General features: G+C 40.9%; 1 protein-coding gene across 3 annotated transcripts in view; it reads right to left on the minus strand.

Annotated features, from left to right (window-relative positions):
- The window catches only part of PREP (prolyl endopeptidase), a 130,527-nt gene that overhangs the window by 101,020 nt on the left and 3,002 nt on the right, over positions 1–26,505 (minus strand). For all 3 annotated transcript variants that reach the window (XM_004372429.2, XM_023727612.1, XM_023727614.1), the window contains exons 2-4: positions 22,485–22,559; positions 2,211–2,344; positions 762–892 (exon numbers count right to left, since the gene is read on the minus strand). In XM_004372429.2, coding sequence (XP_004372486.1) covers positions 762–892; positions 2,211–2,344; positions 22,485–22,559 — 340 coding nt within the window. The remainder of the gene's footprint in view (positions 1–761; positions 893–2,210; positions 2,345–22,484; positions 22,560–26,505) is intronic.

Here is a 26,505-nt window from a genome sequence, read left to right on the forward strand (position 1 = left end):
AAAATGTTATGAAGAAATAATTCTCAAAGCGTGCAATTATTAAACCACAGAACCAGAGGATAACTGACTACCTTATCCTAGAACTGATGCTTATGGTCCAGCCTGGGGTAATCTTCTCTATGGCCTGTGGAGGAGGTTATCTCTAATAACAGTTATTTAGGAGACGTACAGCAACTGCAGACAAAACTGACTGAGTTTTTAAATCTGCATCTTCAGGGGACAGGGTACCAAGCTGTCCAGTTTCCACAGGTCTGTTTCTGTTTTTTTTACTTTTAATTCTAACATACTGACGACTAACTAGACTTTCAAAAAATCTCATTACTTTTTTTTTTCTTGGCAGGAAAATAGATCTCATAAATATTCTTTTCCTGTTTTATATTTATAGTTGGAACATCATTTGTACAGCTTAAATTTCTTACATAAGAGGATTTTTTTCCTCTCAGTCACAGATAGAGCTCAGGAACATTATAGAAAACGATGATGAGACTTCAAGATACCAGAAGCCCTAGAAGCTAATTTCGGTCCAGTGTGAATTATTCTCCAGTTCTGCTTCATGTCATCAGAATGGAAAAGAGGAATATAACTATTCATGTGTTCTAAATATACTCTGCAAAAACTAGCTTTCCTGATCCTGCAAGTGCATCTGTTCTACAATATGGCCCATACCCCATCGGCATTTCAGAGGTGAGGCAGCTGCCCCAACTTCAGAGCTGCGAAGGACGGCCTCAGGACTTCCTGTGGGCCTGGTGTGTAACACTCACCTCGGAGAGCCACTGTGCCATCATCAGAGAGGATGTTGGGGTCAAGGAAGACTCTGGCCTCGCTCTCTAAAGAATCCTGGACATATAATACTCGTTGGTTCTGTAAACCTGTATTGTAGAAATAAAAATACCTGGGGGAAAGAGATGGTCTTTATTTAGCTGTGGAGTTTTCTATCTACGGAGTAAAACCAAATACATAAAAGTAAAAAGAAAGTAACAGTCACACAAAGCTACAACTGTAATCAGGTGATGACAGGGACATGGGGACTAGGGTAAAGGTCCTCTCATCTGCCTGTTCCTAGGGAACAAGGTACCTACAGTTTGCTACCTGATTTGCCTTCTGTATTAAATAATTTATGTTAATTATACACATTAGCTAAATAAAGACAATTCAAGGCTACTTTATTAGTGCATAAAACCCTGGTGGCACAGTGGTTAAGAGCTACGGCTGCTAACCAAAAGATCGGCAGTTTGAATCCACCAGGCAATCCTTGGAAACCCTATGGGGCAGCTCTACCCTGTCCTACAGGGTCGCTATGAGTCGGAATCAACTCAACAGTAACGGGTTTGGTTTTTTTTGTTTGTTTGTTTTACTGGCGCAGTGGTTAAGAGCTTGGCTGCAAACCAAAAGGTTGGCAGTTCGAATCCACCAGCCTCTCCTTGGAAATGCTATGGGGCAATGAGTTTTTAGTTGCTAAAATTAAACCTGATATTCAAAGAAAGCATTAACTTTTTCTTTTACATGATGAAGAAAGCAAATTTTCTAAAATAAAATGCTGGTTCCCCTCCTTAGACAGGCTACTAGGGCAAGGGCTAGCAAACTTTTTCTGAAAAAGGCCAGATCGCAAATATTTTAGGGTTTGAAGGTCATACAACCTTTGTTGCAACTACTCAAACCTGCCATTGTAGCACGAAAGCAGCCACGGACAAACTGTAAACAAATAAGCGTGGCTATGTTCCAATAAAGCTTTATTTATAAAAATAGGCGGAGGGCAGGGTTTGACCTGCAGACCCTACTTTGCTGACCCCTGTGTTCAGCAATCTGTGACATTCTGATGCAAATCTGTGATGGTGGCTCCAAAGAGATTTTAAAAAAGGAAAAAGAAAAAATGTTTAAGTGGATGTTAAAGGGAGACGAACAAGAGGTCAATTCATAGAAGCCATCTCCTGGCCCATTTCCATTCTTGGATGGAAGAAATACATATAATGAAATATTTTCAAGCAGTGTAAGCCAGATATAATTAATTTTAGAGGCAAACACATCTCCATTGCTGTCTATGAATCATCTCATCTCACCAATTACTAGCCATAACATGATATGTTACAGATCTAGATTTCTTCATAGGACATATCTCCTCTATATCAGTAATTTAGAATTTATATTTTATAATTAAAGAAAGCATTCAATTAAAAAGTAAAACGAAATTAAATGAAAACAATCTCACATACCGTTTTCCTTTCTTGAAGTGGCAGCTATACTTGGGATAGTCATACAGTTCTGTCATTCTCTCTTTGTATAAACCTCTAATAGGGCACTGCTCAAGAAATGGCACAGTGATCTTGTTCTGCGCCTCCACGAAAGCCTGTAGAGAAAATCAAAATGGACAGAGCAAGTCAAATATAAAATTTTCATGTGGAACATTATCTATTAATATCTATCATCAAAGCACACTTTCTTTCAATAAATAACAATAACTAATAATGCTTCTTCTCCTTGTTAGTTGACATAGAGTCAGCTCCAACACATTGCAACCTTATATACTACAGAGCAAAACACTGCCCGGTCCTGTGTCATCCTCACAATAGTTGGTATGTTTGAGTCCACTGTTGCAGCCACCATGTTAATCTATCTCATGGAGGGTTTCTCTTGTTTTTGCTGACCCTCGACTTTACCAAACACGATGTCCTTTTCTAGCGATTGGTCTTTCCTGATGACATGTCCAAAGTAAGTGAGCTGAAGTCTTGCCGTCCTCACTTCTAAGGAGCATTCTGATTGTATTTCTTCTAAGACTGATTTGCTTTTTCTTCCGGCAGTCCATGGTATATTCAATATTCTTCACTAACACTACAACTAGAATGCATCAATTCCTCTGTCTCCCGTTTTCACTGTCCAGCTTTTGCATGCATATGAGGCAAGTGAAAAAACCATGGCTTGGATCAGGCGTACCTTAGTCATCAAAGTAAAATTTTTGCTTTTAAAACTTTAAAAATGTCTTTTGCACCAGATTTGCTCAATGTAATGCGCCATTTTATTTCTTGACTACTGCTTCCATGGTCATTGACTGTTGATCCAACTAATGCATACTATGTATTAGGTAACTATCAACTCATTTAAAACTCACAATAATCCTATTGAGAAGGTTCTTTTATTGGCCCAACTTTACAGATGGGGAAACTGAGGCCCGGAGTGGTTAAAAAGTTACCCATCACAGTAAGTGGCGGAGCTAGCGCCCAAATTTATGCTCTTAACAAACACACTATACTGCCCCTCAGATCTTGCACTGTCAATAATCTACATATACACAGTGCCAAGGTTCCAGGCTTCTTATCTAGCAGCAGATAATCCCAAAAGATGTCAGAGTTAAAGAAATAAAGTTTTAGATACCTAGGCACTACTGTATCAATTTTGTTTTTGACTTATCTTTCTAAGACCCACCCCCCCCATCAACTTCAATTCAGAGATTTTGCTAAAATTTAAAACAAAGGAATAAAGATGGTCCCTGGATTATGAATGAGTTCCACTCCTACATCTGACTTTAAGTTCAAATTTGTACATAAGTTGAAACAGGTACGGTTCCTATCTAACGTCAGTTAGTCAAATGTTTTTCTTATTATACAGTGTACATTTCTATGCATAAAAAACATTAAAGAAACACTTCCAGATACACTAAAACATCTTGAACATAATGCAGTAATAATAATAATGTTTCGATGCACATCACAAAGTAGCGCTCATTTATTATTACAAACCATTGTATGTAGCTTGAATTTTTAATATAATAGGCTTTACGGGGTTTGGTTCATAACTACAGGTTGTACACCTAAGTTGGATGTCCATAACCCAGGGACTGCCCATATAAAAACTGACATTGGAGAAGGTAGCATTGAATAAAAATATCTACAACAATAGCTTATAAGGAAGGGCAAGAGATGGCCTGCAGAAAGTCACAAGATCCGGGCAGCAAAGGCAGGAATAGGGTTTGTTTTCACAAAAGATCAGCTGTATCCAAGAGCAACTTATTTATAACAAAGCAGTCAGAAAGTTTATAATACTATAAAAACTTGCCCTCATAGTAATTCACATGTGGCTATTAGTAAGAAATAAAACATGAATAATTATACCAGCTCTAAATTCAATCGAAGGTTTAATCAGATGTCTACATACAGGTAGAGCCTCAGGGAAAAACTTCAGAAAATTACAGAGCAGACAAACTCATTATTATCAGCATCTACTTCTGGATATATCAACAAGGTCTAAGAGCCCATCCAAGCTCAAAATGGTCTTTAAATGGGCAGGCTGCCATATGCCTTGGGCTCCCCTACACACGAACTACCAACCCTGGTCTGGAGAGCCATGATTTTGAGCCAAGAATGAAGCTGTTCTAGAACTCAGAATAAGTTTATAATGCATTTGAAAACAAGCAAGAAAGAGTGTAAAGTATGAATACAGTGATGAACACCAGTTTTTGCAAGAGGCCAAATTCAAGAAAAATAAAAAGTATTCATGGATCACATTTCTTATTTCATTTGAACAGAAAGTAAAATTTATTGAGTTCCAAAGAAATACAATTCCAAATATCTACTGCTATGGATTAGCAAACTTCTCCCTGGTCTGTTTTTCTAAGGCCCTTGCGATAAGATGGTGTTCACATTTTTTTTAAAAAGGGTTGGGGTAAAAAAACAGTAGAGGCTGGCAAAGCCTGAAGTATTTACTATATGATCCTTTACCCAAAAAGTCTGCTGGCCTCACTCCACCTTATTAAAAAGAGTGTCAACAAGGAAAATGGCTTTTGTTTTTTTAGTTACAAAATCGCCACATACCTGAGAGATCACCGAGAACACTTTGGAGAACACAAAGTGTGCCCAAGAGCATCACCTCATTTCACGGGGATGGTAAAAGCATGCCATATATGGAAACAGAGGCATGTGGTGTTAAAAGTCACCTAGTCAAGGTTAGCAGTGAGGGAGCAACACTGCTTAAGTTTGCTACTTTATTTCAATCATTGCAACCTCTACCCAGGGAGGGCAGGGGAGGCAACCTGGGTCTCCTGTGATTTTTCTCCTGCTTGGGCTGGACAGGACAGGCAAATCAGGTAGCTAGAGAGCATCAACAAGGATTTAATAAGAGCCTAGTGTATGCTGGAGCCCTGGTGGCACAGTGGTTAAGAGATATGGCTGCTAACCAAAAGAGTGACAGTTCAAATCCACCAGCCGCTCCTTGGAAACCTTATGGGGCAGTTCCACTCTGTCCTATAGGGTTGCTCTGAGTCGGACTCGACTCAACGGCAATGGGTTTTTTTTTTCTTTTCAGTGTATGTTAGACATTGATCTTGGCATCGTGGATAGAGGGGTGACAAGACCAAGACAAAAATCCATGCCAACATGGAGAGGGGGTATTTAAAACTTTTATAGCAATTTGACATGGTCATGACATTTTTGTTGTATTTTACTAAAATATCAATCCACAATGGTTTGGAAATGAAAAAACAGGTCATTCCCCACAGATGGTGGAAAGCACTGAGTACTTACTTCAGGTAGGGTGGGCAGGGAAGGCCCTTCTGCAGATGCTCTGAATTGAGGTCTGAGAGCTGAGAGGGAACAGCCATACAGTGATGGGGGGAAGAGTGTTCCAGACAGAGGGAACAGCAAATGCAAGGGCTGTGGTGGGGGTAGGGGCCCCACAGGTATGAAGAAGAGTAAGGTTAGTGTGGCTGGGAATGAGTGAAAGAGGAAGCACCAGCTAAGGTTGGAGAATAAGACAGGAGCTAGATAAGTGCCCTGGCACTTGCTGGGCAGATAAGAAATTTGAATTTTTATTTTAATTTAAGTGCAAATAAGTGATGACTGGGTAAGGAGATAGTTATATAATCTGATTTACCTTTTTAAAAAGCTACTTTTGCTTTGAAGAGAGAATGGACTGTAGCGGAGCAAAAGTGGCAGCAGGGAGGCCAGTTAGGAGTTTGGGGCAGTGGTCCAGGTGTGAGACAATGCCGTGGTTGTGGCAGTAGGGATACTGAGAAACTAATGGATGCTTTAATTACATGAAGGAAAAGTCTAGGCAGAGTGTGGTGAGGCCTTAGCCCTGACTTCAACATTTAAAATATATTTGAAAATACAGTCTCTGTTAATTTAGACTTTGTGATATTTCAGAAATTGTATATTTGATCATTATTAAATTCCAAGTATCTACGTGGTTGTAGACATTGGGGGTTTTAAAATTTGAAACTATGTATTGGGCCTTTAAGCTTATTCCGTTAATGTAACCCACTATTTGTGCCTCTTAAAAATTAATAAGTTCATATTATCTTTAATTAAGGGGAAAAAAGAGAGAGAGCAATGTGTTCAAGGTATATTTTCAAGGTAGAATTGATCAAAAAGGCTTATTGACTGAGTAAATGTAGGGAGTAAGGTAAAAGGAAGTATACAAGAAGATTCTTAAGTTTTTGCTTGCACTAGAAAAATGTTTATGCCATTTATCAGCATGGGAAATAAATGGGAAGGAATAAGTTTGTATAAGGGTTAAGGGAAGAAGGAAATAAACAGTTCCATTTGGAACTTGAAAGTCAGACAAGCATGGGATACAGGAAACCAGAAAAGTCAGGGTTGGCAATCTGATGGTCCTCATCATATGGATAATGTTTTAAGCTATGAGCGTAGATGAGACAGCCTATAGGAAAACAGTGTTAGATTGAGAAGAGAGCTCAAGTCCAAGCCCTGGGCACTCCAACATTTGGGGTTTGTGGTGGACAGTCTAGGGTGGTTCCCTTGATCTCTGCTATCTGGTATTCACAGCATCATATAACCCTCTCTCCTTGATTGCAGGCAGGACCTGTGACTTGTTTCTAACCAAAACAATATGCTTAGTGGTGTCAGACTCACTCTAGAAATTCTCTCTGTAGCTAACTTCGAAGAAGTAAGTGGCCATGTTGGGAGGCCCACATAGCAAGGAGCTGAGGGTAGCCTTCAGCCAAGAGTCATCAAGAGGCTGGGGTACTCAGTCCTACAGCTACAAAAAGATAAATTCTGCCAATATGTTGAGTAAGCTTGGGAGCAGATTCTTCCCCAGTTGAGCCTCCACATGAGAATGTAGCCCAGCTAATCCCTTGCTGGCAGCCTGTGAGACCCTAAGCCGAGGACCCAGCTAAGCCGTACCCAGACTCCTGACTCACAGAAACTGCACAACAATAAATGTGTGTTGTTTTAAGCTGCTAAGTTTGTGTTAACACAGCAATAGATAACTAATACAGGGTTGAAGAGAAGAAAAGGAGCAAGATAAGAAGCCTCAGAAAGAGTGGCCAGTAGTTTGAAGAAAAATTGGAAATATGTGATATCTGAGGAGCCAGGAAAGAAATGTTCCCAGAAGAAGAGAGAAGTAAACTGTGTGCTAATGCGAAGTGTGTAAGATGAGGACAAAGAACATTGGATATGAAAATTGTTGGTGCCTTTGTCAAAGAGCGTGCTGGTTTAAATGCCACATGCAAGTAGGGTCAAGAGTGGATGAGAGGTGAGGAAATGGACACAGTGAGCATAGGCTACTCTTTCTTTAACACAGAAGAGAAATATAAGCAGACTCATGGCTTTAGGAAGAATATGGTAAAGCAAAAGTAGACGAGAGGATGATGAGAATGACCCAGCTGAGGGAGATAACTGTGAAATACAAGGCAAAGCCAGTAGCTATATGAGTGGAGGTCTTAAAACATGAGAGGGGCTGGAAGCCACAGCACAACAACTGACTTTTGAATGGAATAAGAACACACCCATTGTGATGGGAGTGGAGACAGAGAAAATGGGCAGAGTGCACATTAGTTTGCAGACTGGATGGCTGTTTCCCAAGAAGGCTCATCAGAACATTCTAGCCACTTGGGGTTTCCACCCTGAGACCTCAGCATGCTGAGGGTTGTGGCTGGCCCCTTCTTTAGATTGGAGGATTATCTAAGGAGATCATTCTAAAGACTTCATTTCCTTAGTTCTTCTGATTTACAATTGTATTAGGTTGTACTTAAGCCTTATTCTGGCTTTGGGAGGCCCGTGGTGGGTCCGAGGGTCACAGGTTGCCCTATAGATCACTCAGGTTATTTTCCCTGTAAAAGTAGAACCGTGTCCTCCAAATGTTTATTTTGCTTCAGTTCTTTTAGATCTCTCATGGTACAATCGTAAGTACTAAAACAGAATCCATCTCATGCTAAAACAGACACACTGGCTTTTCTCATGTAAAATTTTCACAAAACCATTATACCAGGCATAATAATGCTACTAATAATTCTAGGATTATTGCATCCAATTTTGTCACCTCCCACCCCACAGATGTTAGTCAATTATTTAAAGACTGTACCCTTCCAAGTCAAATACTAGACACAAAACCAAACAGTATTCAAATTCCTGAAATTCTCAAGTTCTTTCATGATACACATCTTAATAACCTGGGCAAATCTTGTTCATGAAGGGGGGTGGTAAATCTTCTGTATAGAGGCTTTGTTAAATTTAGGGTTCCACAGAATGCCAGTAACATTTCTGATATTTTACCCAGGACATATATAGATTTAATAGCTTCTTGGCCTACAAATCAGAACAAATTTGGGAGAGAGAAAAGAGATAAGCAAAAAGAAAAACAAGAAAACACTGGAGGATTTGCACGATGATAAGGAAGCAGGGTGGGGAGAATTCCAGTTCTCTTTGTTCCTAAGGAGTCTCAGCCCCCTCAGTTACAGCCCAGGCAGGATGTTATGAAAATTATGGAAACGTGAAAGCCCATTAGTGGCACACGCAGCTGAGCCTCTAAAGAGGATCGATAGCTTACACTTCATATCTGTTGATGAATCTGAACACATTTTCATAGCAGAGAGTAGCCACCCAAAACTAAAAAATCCTTCTTGTATCCTTCTTCTATTAGAAAAAGGAAGACAAAAGAACTGATACACTTGAATTGTGGTGTTGGCAAAGAACACTGAATATATCGTGGACTGCCAGAAGAAGAAATCAGTCTTAGAAGAAAGAATTTTTTCAAGTTGTTCTCACATGTACTGTATTTTACTCTATGAAAGACCTCAAGTCCTTTTACAAGTACCATTCCTACACAAATGAATAAAAATGATGCATGCAGTTACTCATTAAATAGATATTTATACAAAATAGCACAATGTGCGCCGGGGAGATTAAAAGGATGAAACGGGGATAAAGAAGTGCTACAGGAGAACAAATGAAGGGGAAACCACCTAGGATAGCGTGGGTAGGTTGGGGTTGGTGGGATGCACAGGAGGGACCTCTAGGTAGAAGACTGACTCAGACACGGGTATCAACCTCCACTTTTCCCAAATACCAACTAAAACTAGGGATACCACTGTCTACATCCCACAAACTTTGAGAAGTTTCTGCTGCAAATGGTATGTATCGGACTTAAAGAAACTCTTAGGGGCTTCTGCAGAAAGTAGTTGGTGTCACAGAAACGCATGGCAGAAACCCACAACCTCAGCCTGGCGTGAATGGCTAAGAGCATCCTGGAGGCCAGAGCGGAGGCACACTTGGGTCCCCTCTCACTGCTGGGATAGTAAGAGCATTTGGAAATGGCTCTCCCATAAAAAAAGAAGCCAGGAGGTGGCAAAGCCCATCCCTGAGGCCGCAGGACTCAGCACCAGGAGGGCCGGAGAGTCACATAGAGAACTGGAGGCAGGTCATGCCAAACAGAATTGGATGTGGTCGCTCCAGGAAACATCTAGAAACTGAGACTATCAAAGATTTGAATAATGTACTTTACAAGGCTAAAGAGGAATCTATTAAAAAAACAAAAGAAATTGACTGCCCCTTATTTTCCAGCACTCAATGAACATGTATAAAAATGTACGTTCGACAATAAAGGAGGCCTCAAACTCCAAGCAGAAACGCTTGTTCAGGTCACAGTTGTGACTACAATGCCATTAACCTCAACTAAGTGAGACACTTTTCCCTTCCTGGCCCCATAAACCCCTACTCATTCCCAAGGAGGAGGAATATCTAATCCAAACAGCAAGAGCTGATTCTCTTCTCTTTTAACCTTAAAAACCCACAGTGGGCCCATCTGCTTTCAGGTACGGAAGGCTCACTGTCAACTTCCAGCTGCACATAATCAACAGATCAGGTGGGGCCTTCTAGAAGCCCAGCCCGTCTCATTCCACCTGCCTGTAGGACAGGTAAATCAACTTGGTACCTCTGGGGCTAGTTATTGTTAATCAAGGGGGAAGGGAGCAGAAACCTTCATTTTGAGCTTAGATCCAAATCCTGTTCTCAAATATGCTTAATATCTGGCATGGCAGTTTTCCAGAATTTTCCTGGCTTTTCATATATTTTTGTAAATAAACTTTAGAATCAGTTTGTGTAGTCCCCAAAACAAACATAGAAATAAACAAAATTCTGGTAGAAATTTATTAGGGTCTGGTCCTTCTAAATTTATAGCAGTCCTAATGGCACAATGGTTAAAGCGCTCAACTGCTAACTGAAAGGTCGGTGGTTCGAACCCACCAGCAGCTCCGCAAAACACCCAGTGATCTGCTCCCATAGAGATGTACAGTCTAGGAAAACTTATGGGGCAGTTCTACTCTGTCCTACATGGTCACTATGTGTCAGAATCGACTTAACAGCACACAACAATAATCATGTCTAATGGAACCCAGGTGGCACATGGTTAAGTGCTTGGCTGCTAACCAAAAGACTGGAGGTTCTAACCTACTTAGCTACTCTGTGGGAGAAAGACCTGGCGATCTGCTTCTGTAAAAGTTATAGCCAAGAAAACACTGTAGGCCAGTTCTACCCTATCACATGGGGTTGCCATGAGTTGAAAATCGACTTGGCAGTACCTAACAACACAACAGTAATCATGTCTAAGGGTGTCCCTGGGTGGCACAAATGGTTAAGCACTCGGCTACTAACTTAAAGATTGGAGGCTTGACTCTACCAGGAGGTGCCTTAGAAGAAAGGCCTGGCAATCTACTTCCAAAAAATCAGTCATTGAAAACCCTATGGAGAGCAGGTCTACTCTAAAACACACTGACTTGATGACAATTGGCCTGGTTTTTCTTTAAAATGATCTCTAAGCATTCTCCAGGGTAGTTTTCCTAAACTTTTTGGATTTAAGAATTACTTTGAAGCCCTGGTGGTGCAGTGGTTATGTGTTCAGCTGTTAACCAGAAGGCCGGCAGTTCAAATCCACCAGCCGCTCCTTGGAAACTCTATGGGGTAGTTCTACTCTGTCCTATAGGGTTGCTATGAGTCAGAATTGACTTGATGGCAACGGCTTTTTTGGTTTTTAAGGAGCCCTGGTGTCGCAATGGTTAAGTGTTCAGCTGTCCCGTGGGACAAAGACCTGGTGATCTGTCCCATAAAGATTACAACCTAGAAAACCCTAAGTGGCAGTTCTACTCTATCACATGGGCTCTGTATGAGTTGGAATCAACTCAACGGCACCTAACACCAACAACGAAGAATTACCTGGGGTGCTCGGGAAACAGATTTCTACTGAAATCAGATACTCCAGAAGTGGAGCCTGGTAATTTGTCTTTTTAATAGCCCCAGGTGATTTTTAAGACTGAGAGCTTTCTTCCTGGGATGTGGCAGAATAGGGTAGTGAACCTAAGTATGAACAACAACTGGGGAAAAAAAAAAAAAGCCACAGGAAAAAGAGGTTGGGAGAACTCAAGAGTTATCTTAGTTTTTCAGTTGTTAGTTCTTTACCAACTGTTTCCCCAAAGATACCATATCAGATGTTAGTATTTACCATAGAGAAACTATAGATGATTGAAACCAAAGCTGAATACTGTTGACAGGGAAAATTATCAGTGTTAACTGTAGACGAGTACTTCATGCATTTCATCAGTTATTTACAGTCTGCTTTTCTAAATGGGGAGCCCTGGTGGAACAGTGGTTAAGAGGTCAGCTGCTAACCAAAAAGTGGGCAGTTCGAATCCAACAGCTTCCCCTTGGAAACCCTATGGGGCAGTTCTACTCTGTCCTACAGGGTCGCTATGAGTCGGAACTGACTCGACGGCAACGGGCTTTCTAAATGGAGTCTCCTCTGGCAGTAAACAAATGGGGCTGGAGTCCTAGCCTCTACCCAAGATGGGGCTCAGACTCCTTTTTGGACGTGACCTCTAGCAACTCAAAGGTTAAGTGGCCTGGCCATCTCCAATCTCTGGTCCTCTCCAGCGAGAATGTAAATTCCACGCAGCAGGGCCATATCTGTCTTGCTTATGACAGACATACTTAACCTGACACTTGGCACAGGAAGGAACAGGTAAACTTATAATAGGCGAGGGCAGGAAGGGGAGGGAGAGGAAAATGGAGCCCATATGGAGAGAGAATGAAACCACAGTGGACCTTTGGCATTTTGGGCAGCCAGCATCCATTCTCCCTCCCTTCTTAGTTGGATGGTAACCACAGGTAGCTGTCCTGCCATTACAGAAGGCAAAGAAGGTCTCGGGGCTACCATCAAATCCTTCCTGTCAGTGCTGCAGTATAGCCAAGGGGTGAACACATGGCGGAGCTTGACCAGTCAAGATTCTCTCTCCTGGAACTCCATCACTTGACAGAGGGTCGAATGATCGGAGATCACTGCTGGGTGGAAAATGGAAATTCCCGCCACAGAGACCTAGAACTACCTGATTCCTGCCTGATCACGTCTAGTCCTTGAGTCCATCCCAGGAGCTGCCCTCAGAGCTTTGTCATTAAGTCCCTATTTGCCTACCTTGGCCAGAATCAGTTTCTGTTGCTTGCATCAAAAATTGTAGCTGTTATAGAAGACAAGAGGGGGGATAAAAAAAGAAGAGAAAAAGAAAACGGAAAGCAGTGCTTAGAAAAGAAGGGTAGCCAAGTAACAGACTCCCTCATACTGTTGACAATTATTCCATCTAGAGATCAAAAGGAAGTCGTTCCCTAAAGGTGCATTTCAATTATGAATTTATGAGATGTTTACAAACTATAAAGCTAAACATTCCTATAGGAGGTGGCAAGACTTTAAGACCTGAAAAGTCTTAGAGGTTGAGGTAATATGTGGTAATGTAATTACTTAAAGCAATTCTCATTTTCAGAAGGAGTAACATACAGTAGTATTTCTCAATCCAGGTCCTTACATGAAACATTAATGAATGGGTGGAAGGACATTTCACAGGCCAGCTTTGCCAGGGAGGTTCACAAGGCACCAATTAACAGGGATGCTACCAAACAGGTTTAAGGTAAACTTTGGCCTAGTTTAATCGCACTTTAGCACCATGAAGCCACACTTAGAAGACACAGTTCCATTGAAACTCAAATGTTCAGAATATAAGTATCTTTTTGTGAAGAATTCAGCATTCAATAGGAAAATTCTGCTTAGTTTTGTCGATGCGAATAAAAAGAGACGCGTCTTTAAAGCTCAACCGTCTGACTAAACAATTAGAAGACTAGAGTTGGAATGTCTGTATCCCAATGCATTTGAGTAGCTGTTGTCACTCTCATTTTGCCTACAGCAGCTCTCAGAAAAAAAAAGTTATTAGATACACGCAGCTGATAGTCTACATCTGATTAGCTCATGTTGCAAAGCTCCAGGAGAGAGAGCTTCTGTGAAAGCCAGACTTGATAATTAATTACAATTAAGGCAGCTATCCCTTGAAAAGTATAAATTCTTCCTTTCTGTGTCTCTTCCTCTCAGTAACTCGGTAGCATCTCCTGGAATATTCAGCTAAGAGGCTGAAGCCACAATAAGATGGGATGAGATGAGGAGACTTCTCAAGAGGTTATAAGAACACTGCTTATATCTAGTTGTTGGCATTGGAAAATCAAGTCCGGAGAAGTAAAGAATTTATCACAGTCAGGAAGGAGGGCAGTGGGTGCAATGTGGACTGATAGTCTCACAATGGGCAAAGAGGACAGGGAAAAACAAAAATTTAGCATTCTCATAGTGCTCTGAGTGAGAGCACTGCTGCCTCACAATATAAGCAAAGAGCTTACATTTATTAAAATGTAATAAAGAGCTTTGCCATGTACAAAAAATGAATTTTTCATACATTTTCTCATTACAACCTTGGAGCTAGGTGAGTTGAGTATGATTTTATTCATTTTATAGATGAAGACTCTGCAGTTCGGGTTAGGTGGCTTGCTAAAGTCTTACTACAAGAAAATGGAAGAGTACAATTTGCGTCTTCTGACTTTTGGGAAGAAAGAAAGATGGATGACCGACTGTTCTCTGTGCTTCTAGATGAGGGAGGGCAGGTCACAACCAGTCACGGAATAAGGAATGGAGGAAGCAGAGCAGGTTGAAGCCACTGAGTAAAGGAGGGACTCAACACAACACCACCTGCCTCATCAGTTACCTATCTTCCTCCTTATCTATAGATGAAGAAACTGAGGCTCCAGGAGGCAAATTCCAGTTCTGCAATGTACTTGGCCACCATCTGTGAGGAATCGGCAGAAGTAATAAAGCAATGCATGAGTGGGGTTTAAAAGCTTTATTGTATACTGTTCAAAATGTATTGTTTCTAATACATACCCTTCGGAGAGCACACATTCTGGCCCCACACAGAAGGGGAAGCTGTCCACCTCGCCTTCAGTCTGGGGGCCTTCTCCTAATCCCTTCCCTAAATATGTGACCTGGGCTCAGTGACAGAGGCCCAAGGAAGAGGCTTCTCCCTGTACCTGGGAATGATCCCGAAAAGTGGCTTCCAGGGCCCCATCAGCTCATGGCAGGTCTCTTCAGAGCCCAGCAGCACATATAAAACCAGTTAACACTGAGTCAATTCCAACTCATGGTGACCCCAAGTGGGCCAAAGGAGAACTGTGCTGCATAGGGTTTTCAATGGCTGATTTTTCAGAAAGTAGATTGCTAGGCCTTTCTTCCAAAGGTGCCTCTGCTTAACCAAGCTGCTTAACCACAGAGCCACCAGGGCTCTTTACAGCACATATAGGGTGATAGAAACCAGGGCCACAGCTCACAAGAAGCAGACCAGAACAGTCCTCAGGTCAAAACAAGATTGAGCTGTTGGCTCAATAAATGATTAAACACAATATATTCCAGTGGTTTTCTAGCATACTGTAGAAGCCTCAGATTTTATATCCACAGACACAGTCCAGCCCTCTAAATTCAAACCTCAAAGGCCACTGTAAAATTAGTTTAATTTTCTTTTTTGTACTTGAAGTATAATTTACTACTGTAAAATGCATAGATGTTAAGGGCACTGTAGGATCAGTTTTGACAAATGCACACGCTTGTGTGACCTACACCCCTCTTGTTACATAGAACATCTCCATCGCCCCAGAAAGTTTTCTCATGCCCTTCCCAGTCAATCCCCCTCCTCCATGCGGCCACTGATCTGATTTCCATCACCACAGATTAGTTCTGCCTATTCCAGAACTTTATATAAATGGAATCATCCAGTATATACTTTTTTTAATGACTGGCTTCATTTATTTGGCTGCTGTGTTATGAGTATTCAATTATTTACAAATTCATGTTATAAAGGTTTAGAATTTAAGTAGCTGTTTCTTTCCTTTTTGGGATTTTTATGCTGTAATAAGTTAGAGTGCTGTCTAATTTGGGGAATTCTAGAATTGGAAGACACATGCTCATTAAGGTCTACTCTAACACATAAATTTAAACCATAAACTGTCTAAGAAATATTTGTTTTAATAACTTTTTGGTTAAAATGGCTAAATAGCCTTTTAAATGAAGGAGCATGTTTTCAGACAAATTCCATGGTACCAATTAGTTTTTCTCAAAAAGTATTTTTTTGAAATTATTTTTGAAAAAATTTAAAATCACAGAGGGGTATAATACAAAGAAAATGAACCATTCCTACTCACACCACCCAGAATTGACTACTGCTTCCAATTGTTACATTTCCTAGACTTTTCCCCTTTATGGTTTCAAGGAAAGCAGCTCATCCATTTAATTCTGGGTCAGGCTGGTACACAGATTCCAGGTTCCACGGCTTCACCCAGGACCGAAATCCTTCCAGTTCTGCATCGCTCTCTCTCACTGGCTTCCATAGTAAGACGCTCCCAACTATTCTCTGGACAGATCTAAATCGTTGCAGTTTCCTCCTCTACCTTCCTGGCACTCTACCCTTTTGTGGTAAAAGAATAAAATCTGAAAGCATGTAGACTGTACATTGAAACAAATATAGTGAAATTATAAGCTAGTCACTTTCCATTCCATTGTTATATAGAAAACCCATGAGCTAGGTGTTGTACAGCACATTAACCTCTAAGCCTGTTTCACCATCTATAAAGTCGGAATACCAACTGCACCTACCTCACAGTTATCCCAAGACATAAAAGATGTAACATATGTAAAGCACTTAGTGCAGTGCTGCATAATAGGAAACAAAGTTACTAAAGCTGTTATTATTACTTTGAGAAGGAACTGAAGGACAGGAAAGGCACACAGGCAAGAAAACACATGAAGTAAAACTGGGAGGACAATGAGCAGCACAGCTCGACTGGAGCATGAGGTGCCTGAAGTGAGAGTAATGGAGATAAAAATGGAAAGGCTGGTGGAGCCAGACCAAGCGTATTCTTAACTGACAAGCTAAGCAGTTCTGGGGCCCTGGAAAATGAGAAGTCAGGCCTCGACATCTTGATGCCAGCATCATGCCCCGGAGCTGACTATCAAAGCAGTAGGAATGGAGGAGACCTCCAAGAAAAAAGAGAAATCCCAAGAGGGGCTGGGCTTGGTAAAAGAAGCAAGGGTAACATGCATTTACAACAATGGCAGAAGCAAAGGGCTTAAAGGAAAAGCAAAAAAGTATTACAGATGTTGGAAGGGAGCATTTCCAGAAAGAGCCAGTGGTCAACTGCAAAAGCCATAAAGAAACTAAAAAGAATATACGGTGATTTTCTAACATCTCTGAACTGGGCCACAGCTGATCTCAAAGAGAACAGTTTATATTGATGGGAGATGTTATTGGAGGGGTGACAAAGGGGGAAGGGTTAGCTACATCAAGGGACATGCAGAGAATATGTTATAGACAGGCAAGGAAGAGAAGGAGATGGCTCACAATAAAGTAAGATTTGAGCTGGGCACATATGGAGGGACCGGGAGACCGACTGAGAGGTTGAGAAGAGCTAAGGCAGAGTGTGGGAACTTTTGACTTCACTTGTTTGTTTGCCACAGAAAACTGGTATTAGAGGGGAGTTTAGGAAGTTAGAGATTAGGAAGTCGACCACATGCACAGGTTAGCGTCAGTGGGCAGGGAATACTAGGGGCAGAGCCTTGTTCTTAGTTACCTCACTGTCAAAATGTCAGGTGTGGCAAAACTGCTGCTTGCTTCCCTCTAAAATTTGCAAAGGACAAACTGGAAATGCTCGTTGAGCGTGGGTCAACTGGCTGTTGGGACCTGCGCACATTATTATCTAGTCTTCACAACTGTTTTCAATAACTACAAACCCTCCTCTTTGGCACTCCTTGCTGAAAACTTCCATGGTTACCCTGACGTCCCTTTCACACCAGCGAGGGTTCACAATGGTTCAGAAACTTCAAGCAGTATGACACTTTTACCAAGAGCTTCTCCTTTACCTGTATTTATTTATTTTTGTTTTTGTTTTATTTATTTGTATTTGTTTATTTTATTTATTTAGTTTGTGTATCTACGCAGAATTTCCAAAATAGTTTTTACAAAGGTGTTTCTTGAAGTTGTAATCATTTGGAGCATGGTGATCTTGCATCCTTTCTCTCACTTAAAATTCTACCATAAACTCTTTTTCATGTTAGTAAGCAATCTTTATAATCCATCATTTTAATCCATTATTTTTAAAGACTGCATCAAGCGGATTCACTACATTCTACTTAATCATATCACTATTGTTGAAAATAGAGATTAGTTCCAAATTTTCACTATTATAAGCAATGCCCCAAACTGGCCCTTTTCTACACCTATTTCTAAGAGTGACATTATTATTCTCCCAGTAGCCTTGGAATCTCTTCTTCATTCTCAGCTAATTTGCTTTTAGTTGTTGCTACCAAATGGGTTTCTCTTCATCATTGATGGTATATAGGGATGCCACTGATTTTATATTTATTTTGTACTTGACCTCTTTACTGAACTCATTAATTTTAATAAGGGTTCAGTTGTTTTCCTTCAGTTCTAGATACATAATAATATAACTTACAATTAATAATAATTTTGTTTTTTTCCTCTACCAAATTTTGGTTCATGTTTTATTGCATTGGTCAGAGATTTACAAATCATAAAAGTAGTAGCAACTGAGAACATTCTAGTCTAGTGTGTAAGTTGTTGCTTCGAATGATATTTGTCATCTTGTCAAGGAATTATTTCTACTTAGGTTTTACATTTTTCTTTCTTTTTTAATATCAATTTGGATAATTACATAGCTTTATTTATCCTATAGGGTCTCTATGAGTCAGAATCAACTCGACGGCAAAAAGTTTTCGTTTATTTATCCTATTAAGAGTCCCTGAGTGGCACAAACGGTTAAGTGCTTGACCACTAGCCAAAAAGTCGGTGGTTTGAACACACCCAGAAGTACCTTGGAAGACAGGCCTAGTGATCTGCCTCCAAAAATCACAGTTCTGAAAACCCCATGGAGCAGTTCTACTCTGCACACAAGGGTTTGCAAAGAGTTGGAAATGAATTGACAGCAACTAACAATAACAACAATGTATCCTATTAATATATGAACATGAACTGTTCTGAAATTCCTGTGATAAATTTTACTTTTTTATTGGCTAACATTCATTTATATTTTTTACATCTATAATCACAAGAAAGGTTCGTTTGAATCTCTTATGGTCTTATATAGTAACCACTACCACATGCGGCTTTTGAGCACCTAAAACGTGGGTAGTCTGACTTGACAGGTGCTGTAAGTATAAAACACACACTGGATTTCTAAAACTTAGTATGAAAATTAAAATGTAAAATATCTTAACGATATTTTATGTTGATGACAGGCTCAGATGATATATTTTAAGTATACTGAGTTAAATGAAATATACTATTACAAATTAATTTCACCTGTTTCTTTTTTTTTTTTTTAAATGTAGAACCTTTAAAATTACATATGTGGCTTGTCTTATACACCTATTGGCAGTGCTAGTCTATTGTTTCCTCTTTACAAAGCATCTCTGCTAAGTTTTCATATCGAGTTGGATTTGCTTCAGAGAATCCAGAGAATTGAGTTGCATGTGATCTTCTACAATCTGGAACATTTGCTACAGAATAGGGTTACATAGGCCTTTACAGCTTGAAAGCACTCACTCAGATTCCACTCTCTCTCACCCCAGTTTCTGAGATTTTTCTAAGTTACAAGTCTACTCTAATATTCCTTTGTAAAGATAAAGTCTTTAACTGGCACTGTCAGAACTGCACAGCCAAAATTAAATACTAGATTCAAAGACCAACTGAGAGTATTTCAGATCTTAGTATAGAAAAGCTACAAATGGTCTTCAATTCTGTCTTGTTTTTATTAACACTGTAACCAGCAAATTTTCCTTTGTTCTTGAAGGTTACATGAAGATTCTCCTCATTACACCAAGGTATGACTACACCTTTGTACATACGCTTATGACTATAATAGAAAACGTTCATGCTGCATTTCTTCTCATCAGAAAAACACACACTCTTACCTTTTCACTCTGAGAACAAATCTATTTATATATCTATCTATTTATATACAAATCCCAGATGATATACTGGCCCACGTCAATAACGAGCCCGTTTAGAGAGTGAGAAAGAAGTGGTTCGAGCATGCAGAGAGGAGGTATAAACTGAACACCTCCTCTGACAACTGAGGAATCTTGTCTCAACCGGTTGGGGTGGGAGTGGGGGGGAGGGGTCAGCCCAGGGTCCATGCATGAGGGCCTGAAGTGTCACACAGAAAGCACTTGTACCAGTTACCAGTTGCCCTGGAGTCTATTCCGACTCCTGGTGACCCCATGTGTGTCAGAGTAGAACTGTGCTCCATCGGGGTTTTAATGGCTGATTTTTGGAAGTAGATCACCAGGACTTTCTTCTGAAGTGCCTCTGGGTGGACTCAAACTATCAACCTTTCGGTTGGCAGCAGAATGTGTTAACTGCACCACCCAGGGATTCCACAGCAAGCACAGACATGAATAAAGTCCTACAGCTTGCATCCCCAAAGCTGTTACACCCACAGTCTGTCTGTCTTCTTTTTTTTTTGTGAGATTGATAACCACCTGGGCTACCTGAGTTGTACTCCCAGCTCCATACTTACTAGCTGAGTGTGCTTGGTCAAGTTACTTAATCACTCAAAGCCTCAATTTCTTCATCTGTAAAGTAGGGAAAATCAAAACATCTATTTCAGAGTCTGAGAATGAGTTAGCATAGGCAAAGTCTAGGTAAGTGCCTGGCATAGAGTAAGCATCCAGTAAATGTACACCATGAAAATAATAGTGTGCACTCCAATGTCATTAGCTTCTATCAAGTGCTGACTGCGTGATCACTAATTAGCAACGATGCATCCACTAACTGCAAGCTTGACATCGACTAATCAATGACCTGTCATCCATGGGACCAGTCACTCTCAATTAAGGAACAGCCAAGTGTCCATTCGTTAATACATAAACAAACACTGGGTTGTTCTGACATTGCTGAATCACTCAGATAATCACCAATAAAGGCTAAGGAAATCCAGGTTGTACTCAATACCTCAGACAAAGTAATCATCGAGACAGTCCCCGGGGACAGTTTTCCAAGAGATGCAAAGGAATTCCATTCCCTTCTCTGGTACTTTCCATCCATACAGCTTATGCAGCTGCCTGTGGCTCTCCCCCTCCAGGCTTAATCCCTATCTCAGCTCAGCCCAATGCTGGATGATTGAAGTCACTGTGTCAGAGTGGAAGAGAGAAGGCAGCCCACACCTGCTTTCTATTCCTCCTGGCCTTATCTGCAGAGCTGGAGCCTCTGCCTACCCCTAGAGATACCCATCTGTTTTTCCTTCTGGAATCTCTACCTATTCACTCCTAACCTGATGCTTCATAAAAGAAAAATGAAAACCCAAATACGAATCATGTTTACCCATGAAAACTTTGTCTTTCTTAATGGGAACTGAGAAAGGGAGAAAAAGTAGGATTATAGAGAGAAGTAAACACCATGAGCAAATCTCCAAATGGCAGTGTGTTGACTTCAAGGACAAAAGATAGGCAAGAAGCTAAAAACCCTGTGCAGTGGGCAGGTGAGAAGAGAAACTCTAGTCACAAAGAACAGGTGAGGATGGTAGAAAGGAAAGCAGGCCAAGATAGTGCACGGGAATGAAAGAAGAAGAAAGGGATAACCTGGGATTTACTGAAGCAAAGGCAACCTCCTCTGCCTCCACTTCCTTCTCCTCTTCCTCCTCCATCTATCATGAGCCCTGACTAAACTCTTCACCCTACTCACTCTCTGTCAGGTTCTTTCCCATGGACATGAAGGTGGTGAAATCTATAATCCCACCAATCAGGAAGTGGAGGGGTCAAGGAAAGGGAAGAGTTCTAATTCTACTGCCAGCTCTACATCAGGAGGGGATGCTTTCCTGGCATTTTAAGTTGGAAATCTGAATTTAGTTCTTAACAGAAACATCAGTATATATGGTAACCAGGGACCACAAGTTACAGGAGGAGCTAAGACATAAGCTTTTGGAGTCTGGCCTGGAAAACTACTCAGAATGCATTTAACTTTTCAATTCTTTTAAATGGGAAATGCATTCTGGTATTCTAAAGAAGCTCAAACAAACTTCTGGAACAGTAAGCATATTAGAAGCTCTCTAAACACATGCTCTTATGTACTAATATGCAAGTACGATTATATAAAAAAAGTCAAAAAACTTGAAATGGATTTGAGAAATACTATTCCCCCACCAAGGAAAGTTAATTAACCACATAAAATACACATAAATGACAAGTCCCAGTACTCCAAGGACAGAAAAAAATCCATAGGAGATGGCACTTAGAGGTAGCTTTAATGAAAGCTGGGCCGTCAAAATCCCATATGTCTCCAAAAGAACAGGAACGCTTTATGTTTTTAGACAGAGCAGAAAATTCTCATCCCAGCTCCTACTTCTATAAAATACAAAAATGCTCTTGTATGTATCATTTAGTTTTTGTTTTATGGCTGTTGTTTTAAAATCAATAAGTAATCTAGGACCAGCATTCAGTTTTCAAGACCTCATATTTGTTTAGTATACAAGGTTGTCTCTCCTTTGGGGGGAAAAAAAAAATCAGGCAATTTTTTCCCTTCATATTATTTTTCTCTAGGTTTTCATTTTTCTTTGGTAAAACTCTGTTTTCATTTCAAATATTTTTATTTCAAAGCGTTGGTCCATCAGTCTTACTATAAACCACAAACTTTATTCAAAAGTTACTTGATCTTAACTGTGACAATGTTTTCACTTTTTCCAATGAATCATTTGGCAAAAAGTTTACCAATAGGCATGCTCACTATCCCACGACAGAAAATACAGAAAGCCATCAGGGAGGAAAAGCTGTAATTACTGATGTCTAGGCTTTGGCATTAGCTACGAAGGCTGACTTTAATTGTAACACAAAAGTACCTTTGTCTGTTCACTGTCCGGGTCTTCAAGCCAAGCGTAAGGGTCACATACTTGATGCCCATGATAATCCTGTACCTGCAAAAGGCAAAATGAGGTATTAGATAATTAGTGCCTAACTCCAATTAAAATTAATGCTTTTCCTTGAATGTGCTGGAGAAATAGGAAAGGGACAGACAAAAATATCCCAATTGGCTCACTGGCAACGTGTCTGCTCAAATTACCACATGAACCAAAGTTGGCAGGTTCTCAAAGGTGTCAAGCCACCCTTCATGAAAAGAATGTTTTAGCCAGAGAGGGAAGAAAGATGAAAGGTCAGAATAGGAAACTGCTCTGTATGTACAATACAAAACAAAGACTTGCCGCTGTGCTAAAGAAATTGGAAAATGTGTTGTCAGCGGCAAGCACAGAATTCTACAATGCAGTGGGGATGCAAGAAGGGTACGATTGTGAAGGAACCACCATGCGCACTTATGTTTCCGTTCTTTCTGAGCTTATTCATGATTAGAAAATCTCCCTACAATATATCATAGGATCAGTTTTGCTTTTTATGTTTAAACTGCCAAAAAGCAAGTTACTAATTCTAATTGACACCAGCTGAAAAAGCTGATTTAAGCTCAATGAAAGAACATCTCTTCCTCTGTGGATTGTTATTATGGAACACTTTCTTTTTTTTTTTTATAAAAAGGGGGCACAAAAGCATCACCCATTCTGACTACCCTGATATTTGAAGAAATAAAATTGTTTAGTGTAAATAAAGCCTGACTAAGGGGAAACTTTTGGGAGCTCCCACCCCAGGCTGATCATCAGAACCACCTGAGAGCTTCTGGAAAGCACCAATTCCTGGGCCCTGGCCCCAGACACTGGCTGACTAAGTCTGAAGGAGAGACTCAGACCAGCTTTCCACCACTCCCCAGGTGATTATGCCTAAAGAAATTACCCCAAAGTAAAAATCACTACAAAACCTTCCCCGTCAAACTATCAAGATTATTCTAATGACTTGAAAACACATTGACAACTCTTGCCTGTCAAATCTCTCTGAATAACTCTAATCATCAGGTTAAGGCTTCCCATAAGAGGTTGTTGGGAAGACTAACTGTACTTCCAATGAGTTTTTAATCTGTCTCCTTGCTTTTTCTATAATACTAGAAGATGAGGGCTATCTCCCAAGGAAAGAAACACTCCCCTGGAAAAGGAAAACCTGAACATTGTCTGTCACCCAAATCCACTGCCGTCGAGTAGGTTCCAACACATAGTGACCCTACAGGACAGCACAGAACTGCCTCACATGGTTTCCAAGGCTGTAAATCTTTCCAGAAGTAGATTGTCACATCTTTCTCTCATGGAGCAGCTGGTGGGTTCGAACCGCCGACCTTTTGATTGGCAGTGAGTGCTTAACCATGGTGCCACCAGGGCTCCTGGATGTTGTTTCTAGTGCTGGTCAAAGCGTCATTGTGGCTGTTGGCCAGGTGAGAATGATCTCCCTTTGCCTAAAATGCTGGGCTTTCTGAAAAGGGTCTACACCTCTCCACATCCGGTGCCAGGTAAGAGAACACCAGCGGAAATATACAACTGGATGAAATGGACCGTTACAGCGAATTCCCTAGAATTGTTCTCATTGAACAAGAAGAAGCCAGGAAAATGAAACCAAAAGTTCAGTCCTCACCTTAAACCTAAGTTTTAGTTGATAATTACTACTGAATGAAAGCTTTTTATATTTTCTTCTCACCCACAAAGGAGCCCTGATGGTGCAGTGGTTAAGAGCTCATGCTGTTAACCAGATGGTTCGCAGTTCGAATCCACCAGCTGCTCCTTGGAAACCCTATGGAGCTGTTCTAGTCTGTCCTATAGGGTCGCTATGAGTCGGAATCAACTCCACGGCAATGGGTTTGGTTTCAGGTTCTCATCCACAAGTGTTTTATACTTTCACACCTTCAAGTGGTTACAAAATATGCATAAAATAACAACCTTATTTTCCCTAGCAATAGAAATTGGAAAAATTTTAAGATGTAAAGTATCTTTCAGTCTAACATTTTTAGGAGTGATGGCAAGCACAAGATTGGGCCCAGGGCCATACCTTGTTCAGAGCCAGAGCTGGAACTAAAACAATTTGCCAACTGCTTTCTGTAAATATTCCTCTAGTGGGAACAAGTCAGACACTCCTGGATTGTGATGTTAGTAAAACTCAAAGAAAGGCATATCCAGAAACTTAACTTTTCAAAAGGAAGCAGAAAAGATTCACTGGAAATCATAACAATTATATCAGTAAGTGAAAGCACTGCCAGATGCTACACTCAAAATGATGAACATTTATTGAATATCCATATTTTGCCCAAGGCTTTAAAACAACCTATAAGAAATCAAAACCAAACCAGTTGCCGTTGAGCTGATTCGGACCCTTGGCAACCCCATGTGTGTCAGAGTAGAACTGTGCTGCACAAGGTTTTCAATGGCTGATTTTTCAGAAGTAGATAGCCAGGCCTTTCTTCCAAGGCACCTCTCAGGAGGCTCGAACCTCCAACCTTTAGGTTAGCAGCTGAGCACATTAACAATCTGCAGCACACAGGGACTCCTAACCTTATAAAAGGATTGTTGGTATTCCCATATTAGATTAGGGAATACAATTTAGAGAGATTCACAAACGTAAAGGCCAACAGATCTGCTTACTCAGAGATCCTGGTGAGCTAGACATTTATCCACATTACCTCATCTGATTCTCACTGTGAGATTATTACTAATTTATTTTCCAGGTGAGGAAACTGACAAAAGCAATTGACAAAAAGTCAGAGTTAGTAAGTGGTAGGGCTGTAATTCACCTGCGGCCAACCCCAAAGCCTGTGAACCTGACCTCGTCTAGACTAGATCACTGACTAGATCATTCAGTGAACGAGCAGGGCCAGGTGTAAAATGGCAAGTGCACAGCTGGTGCTTGTCACTCTGACTCAGACTCCGGAGCATCGGACGCCGTGCTGCCTCCCGGATGGCATTTACCATTGAGGAAACAGCCCTATCTTCCCAGAACCAGCACTACGATCTAAAGCAGACTGAGCAAGTTATTGATCAGACATTTTAAACCAGGACAAGAAATTGATTCTCTCCAGGACAATCCCAGGAACTCCCTCCCCCTCAATTTCTTTCCTTTATAGAAAATAAATGGGGTGGTCTCATAGCCACATCCTCTGAATTCAAGTCATGCAGCATCTAACTCTGCCATCTGATTTAGTCTGCAACTGTTCCTCATCAACTCAAGATACTTTAAAAAACAGAGCTCTGATAAGACTTTTCAGTATTTTACTTGTACTGTTCAAGGTCTCCCCCACCATCTTCAGGATTAAGTGCAGGCTCGACACACAGTGGGCAGGGCCCATCTTAAGCCTAGCCCCATTCAACTTTCCAGCCCCCATCCAAGCTTACCCACCCAGTCTCACACCATTGGTCACTATGACCTTGCTGCCATTTTACAAACAAATGGAGTTCCACAAGACCATGGTCAAGCGGAACATCTAGCTCAACTGGCATAGCACAGTTTGTAAAGAAAATGTTCTACATTCTACTTTGGCGAGTAGTATCTGCAGTCTTAAAAGCTTGTGAGTGGCCATCTAAGAAACTCCACTGGTCTCACCCCATCGGGAGCAATGGAGAATGAAGAAAACCAAAAACACAAGCGAAAGATTATTCCAGTGGACTAATGGACCACAACTACCACAGCCTCCACCAGTCTGAGTCCAGCCAACTAGATGGTGCCCAGCTACCACCACCGACTGTTCTGACAGGGATCACAATAGAGGGTCCTGGACAGAGCTGGATAAAAAACTACGACAAAATTCTAACTCACAAAAAAAGACCAGACTTACTGGCCTGAGAGAGACTGGAGAAACTCTAAGAGTGCAGCCCCCGGACAGCCTTTTAGCTCAGTAATGAAGTCACTCCTGAGGTGCACCCTTCAGCCAAAGATTAGACAGGCCCATAAAACAAAATGACACTAAAGGGGCACACCAGCCCAGGGGCAAGGACTAGGGGACAG

Source organism: Trichechus manatus, unplaced genomic scaffold (genome assembly GCF_000243295.1).
Source record: "Trichechus manatus latirostris isolate Lorelei unplaced genomic scaffold, TriManLat1.0 scaffold00017, whole genome shotgun sequence".
NCBI classification, from domain to species: Eukaryota; Metazoa; Chordata; class Mammalia; order Sirenia; family Trichechidae; genus Trichechus; species Trichechus manatus.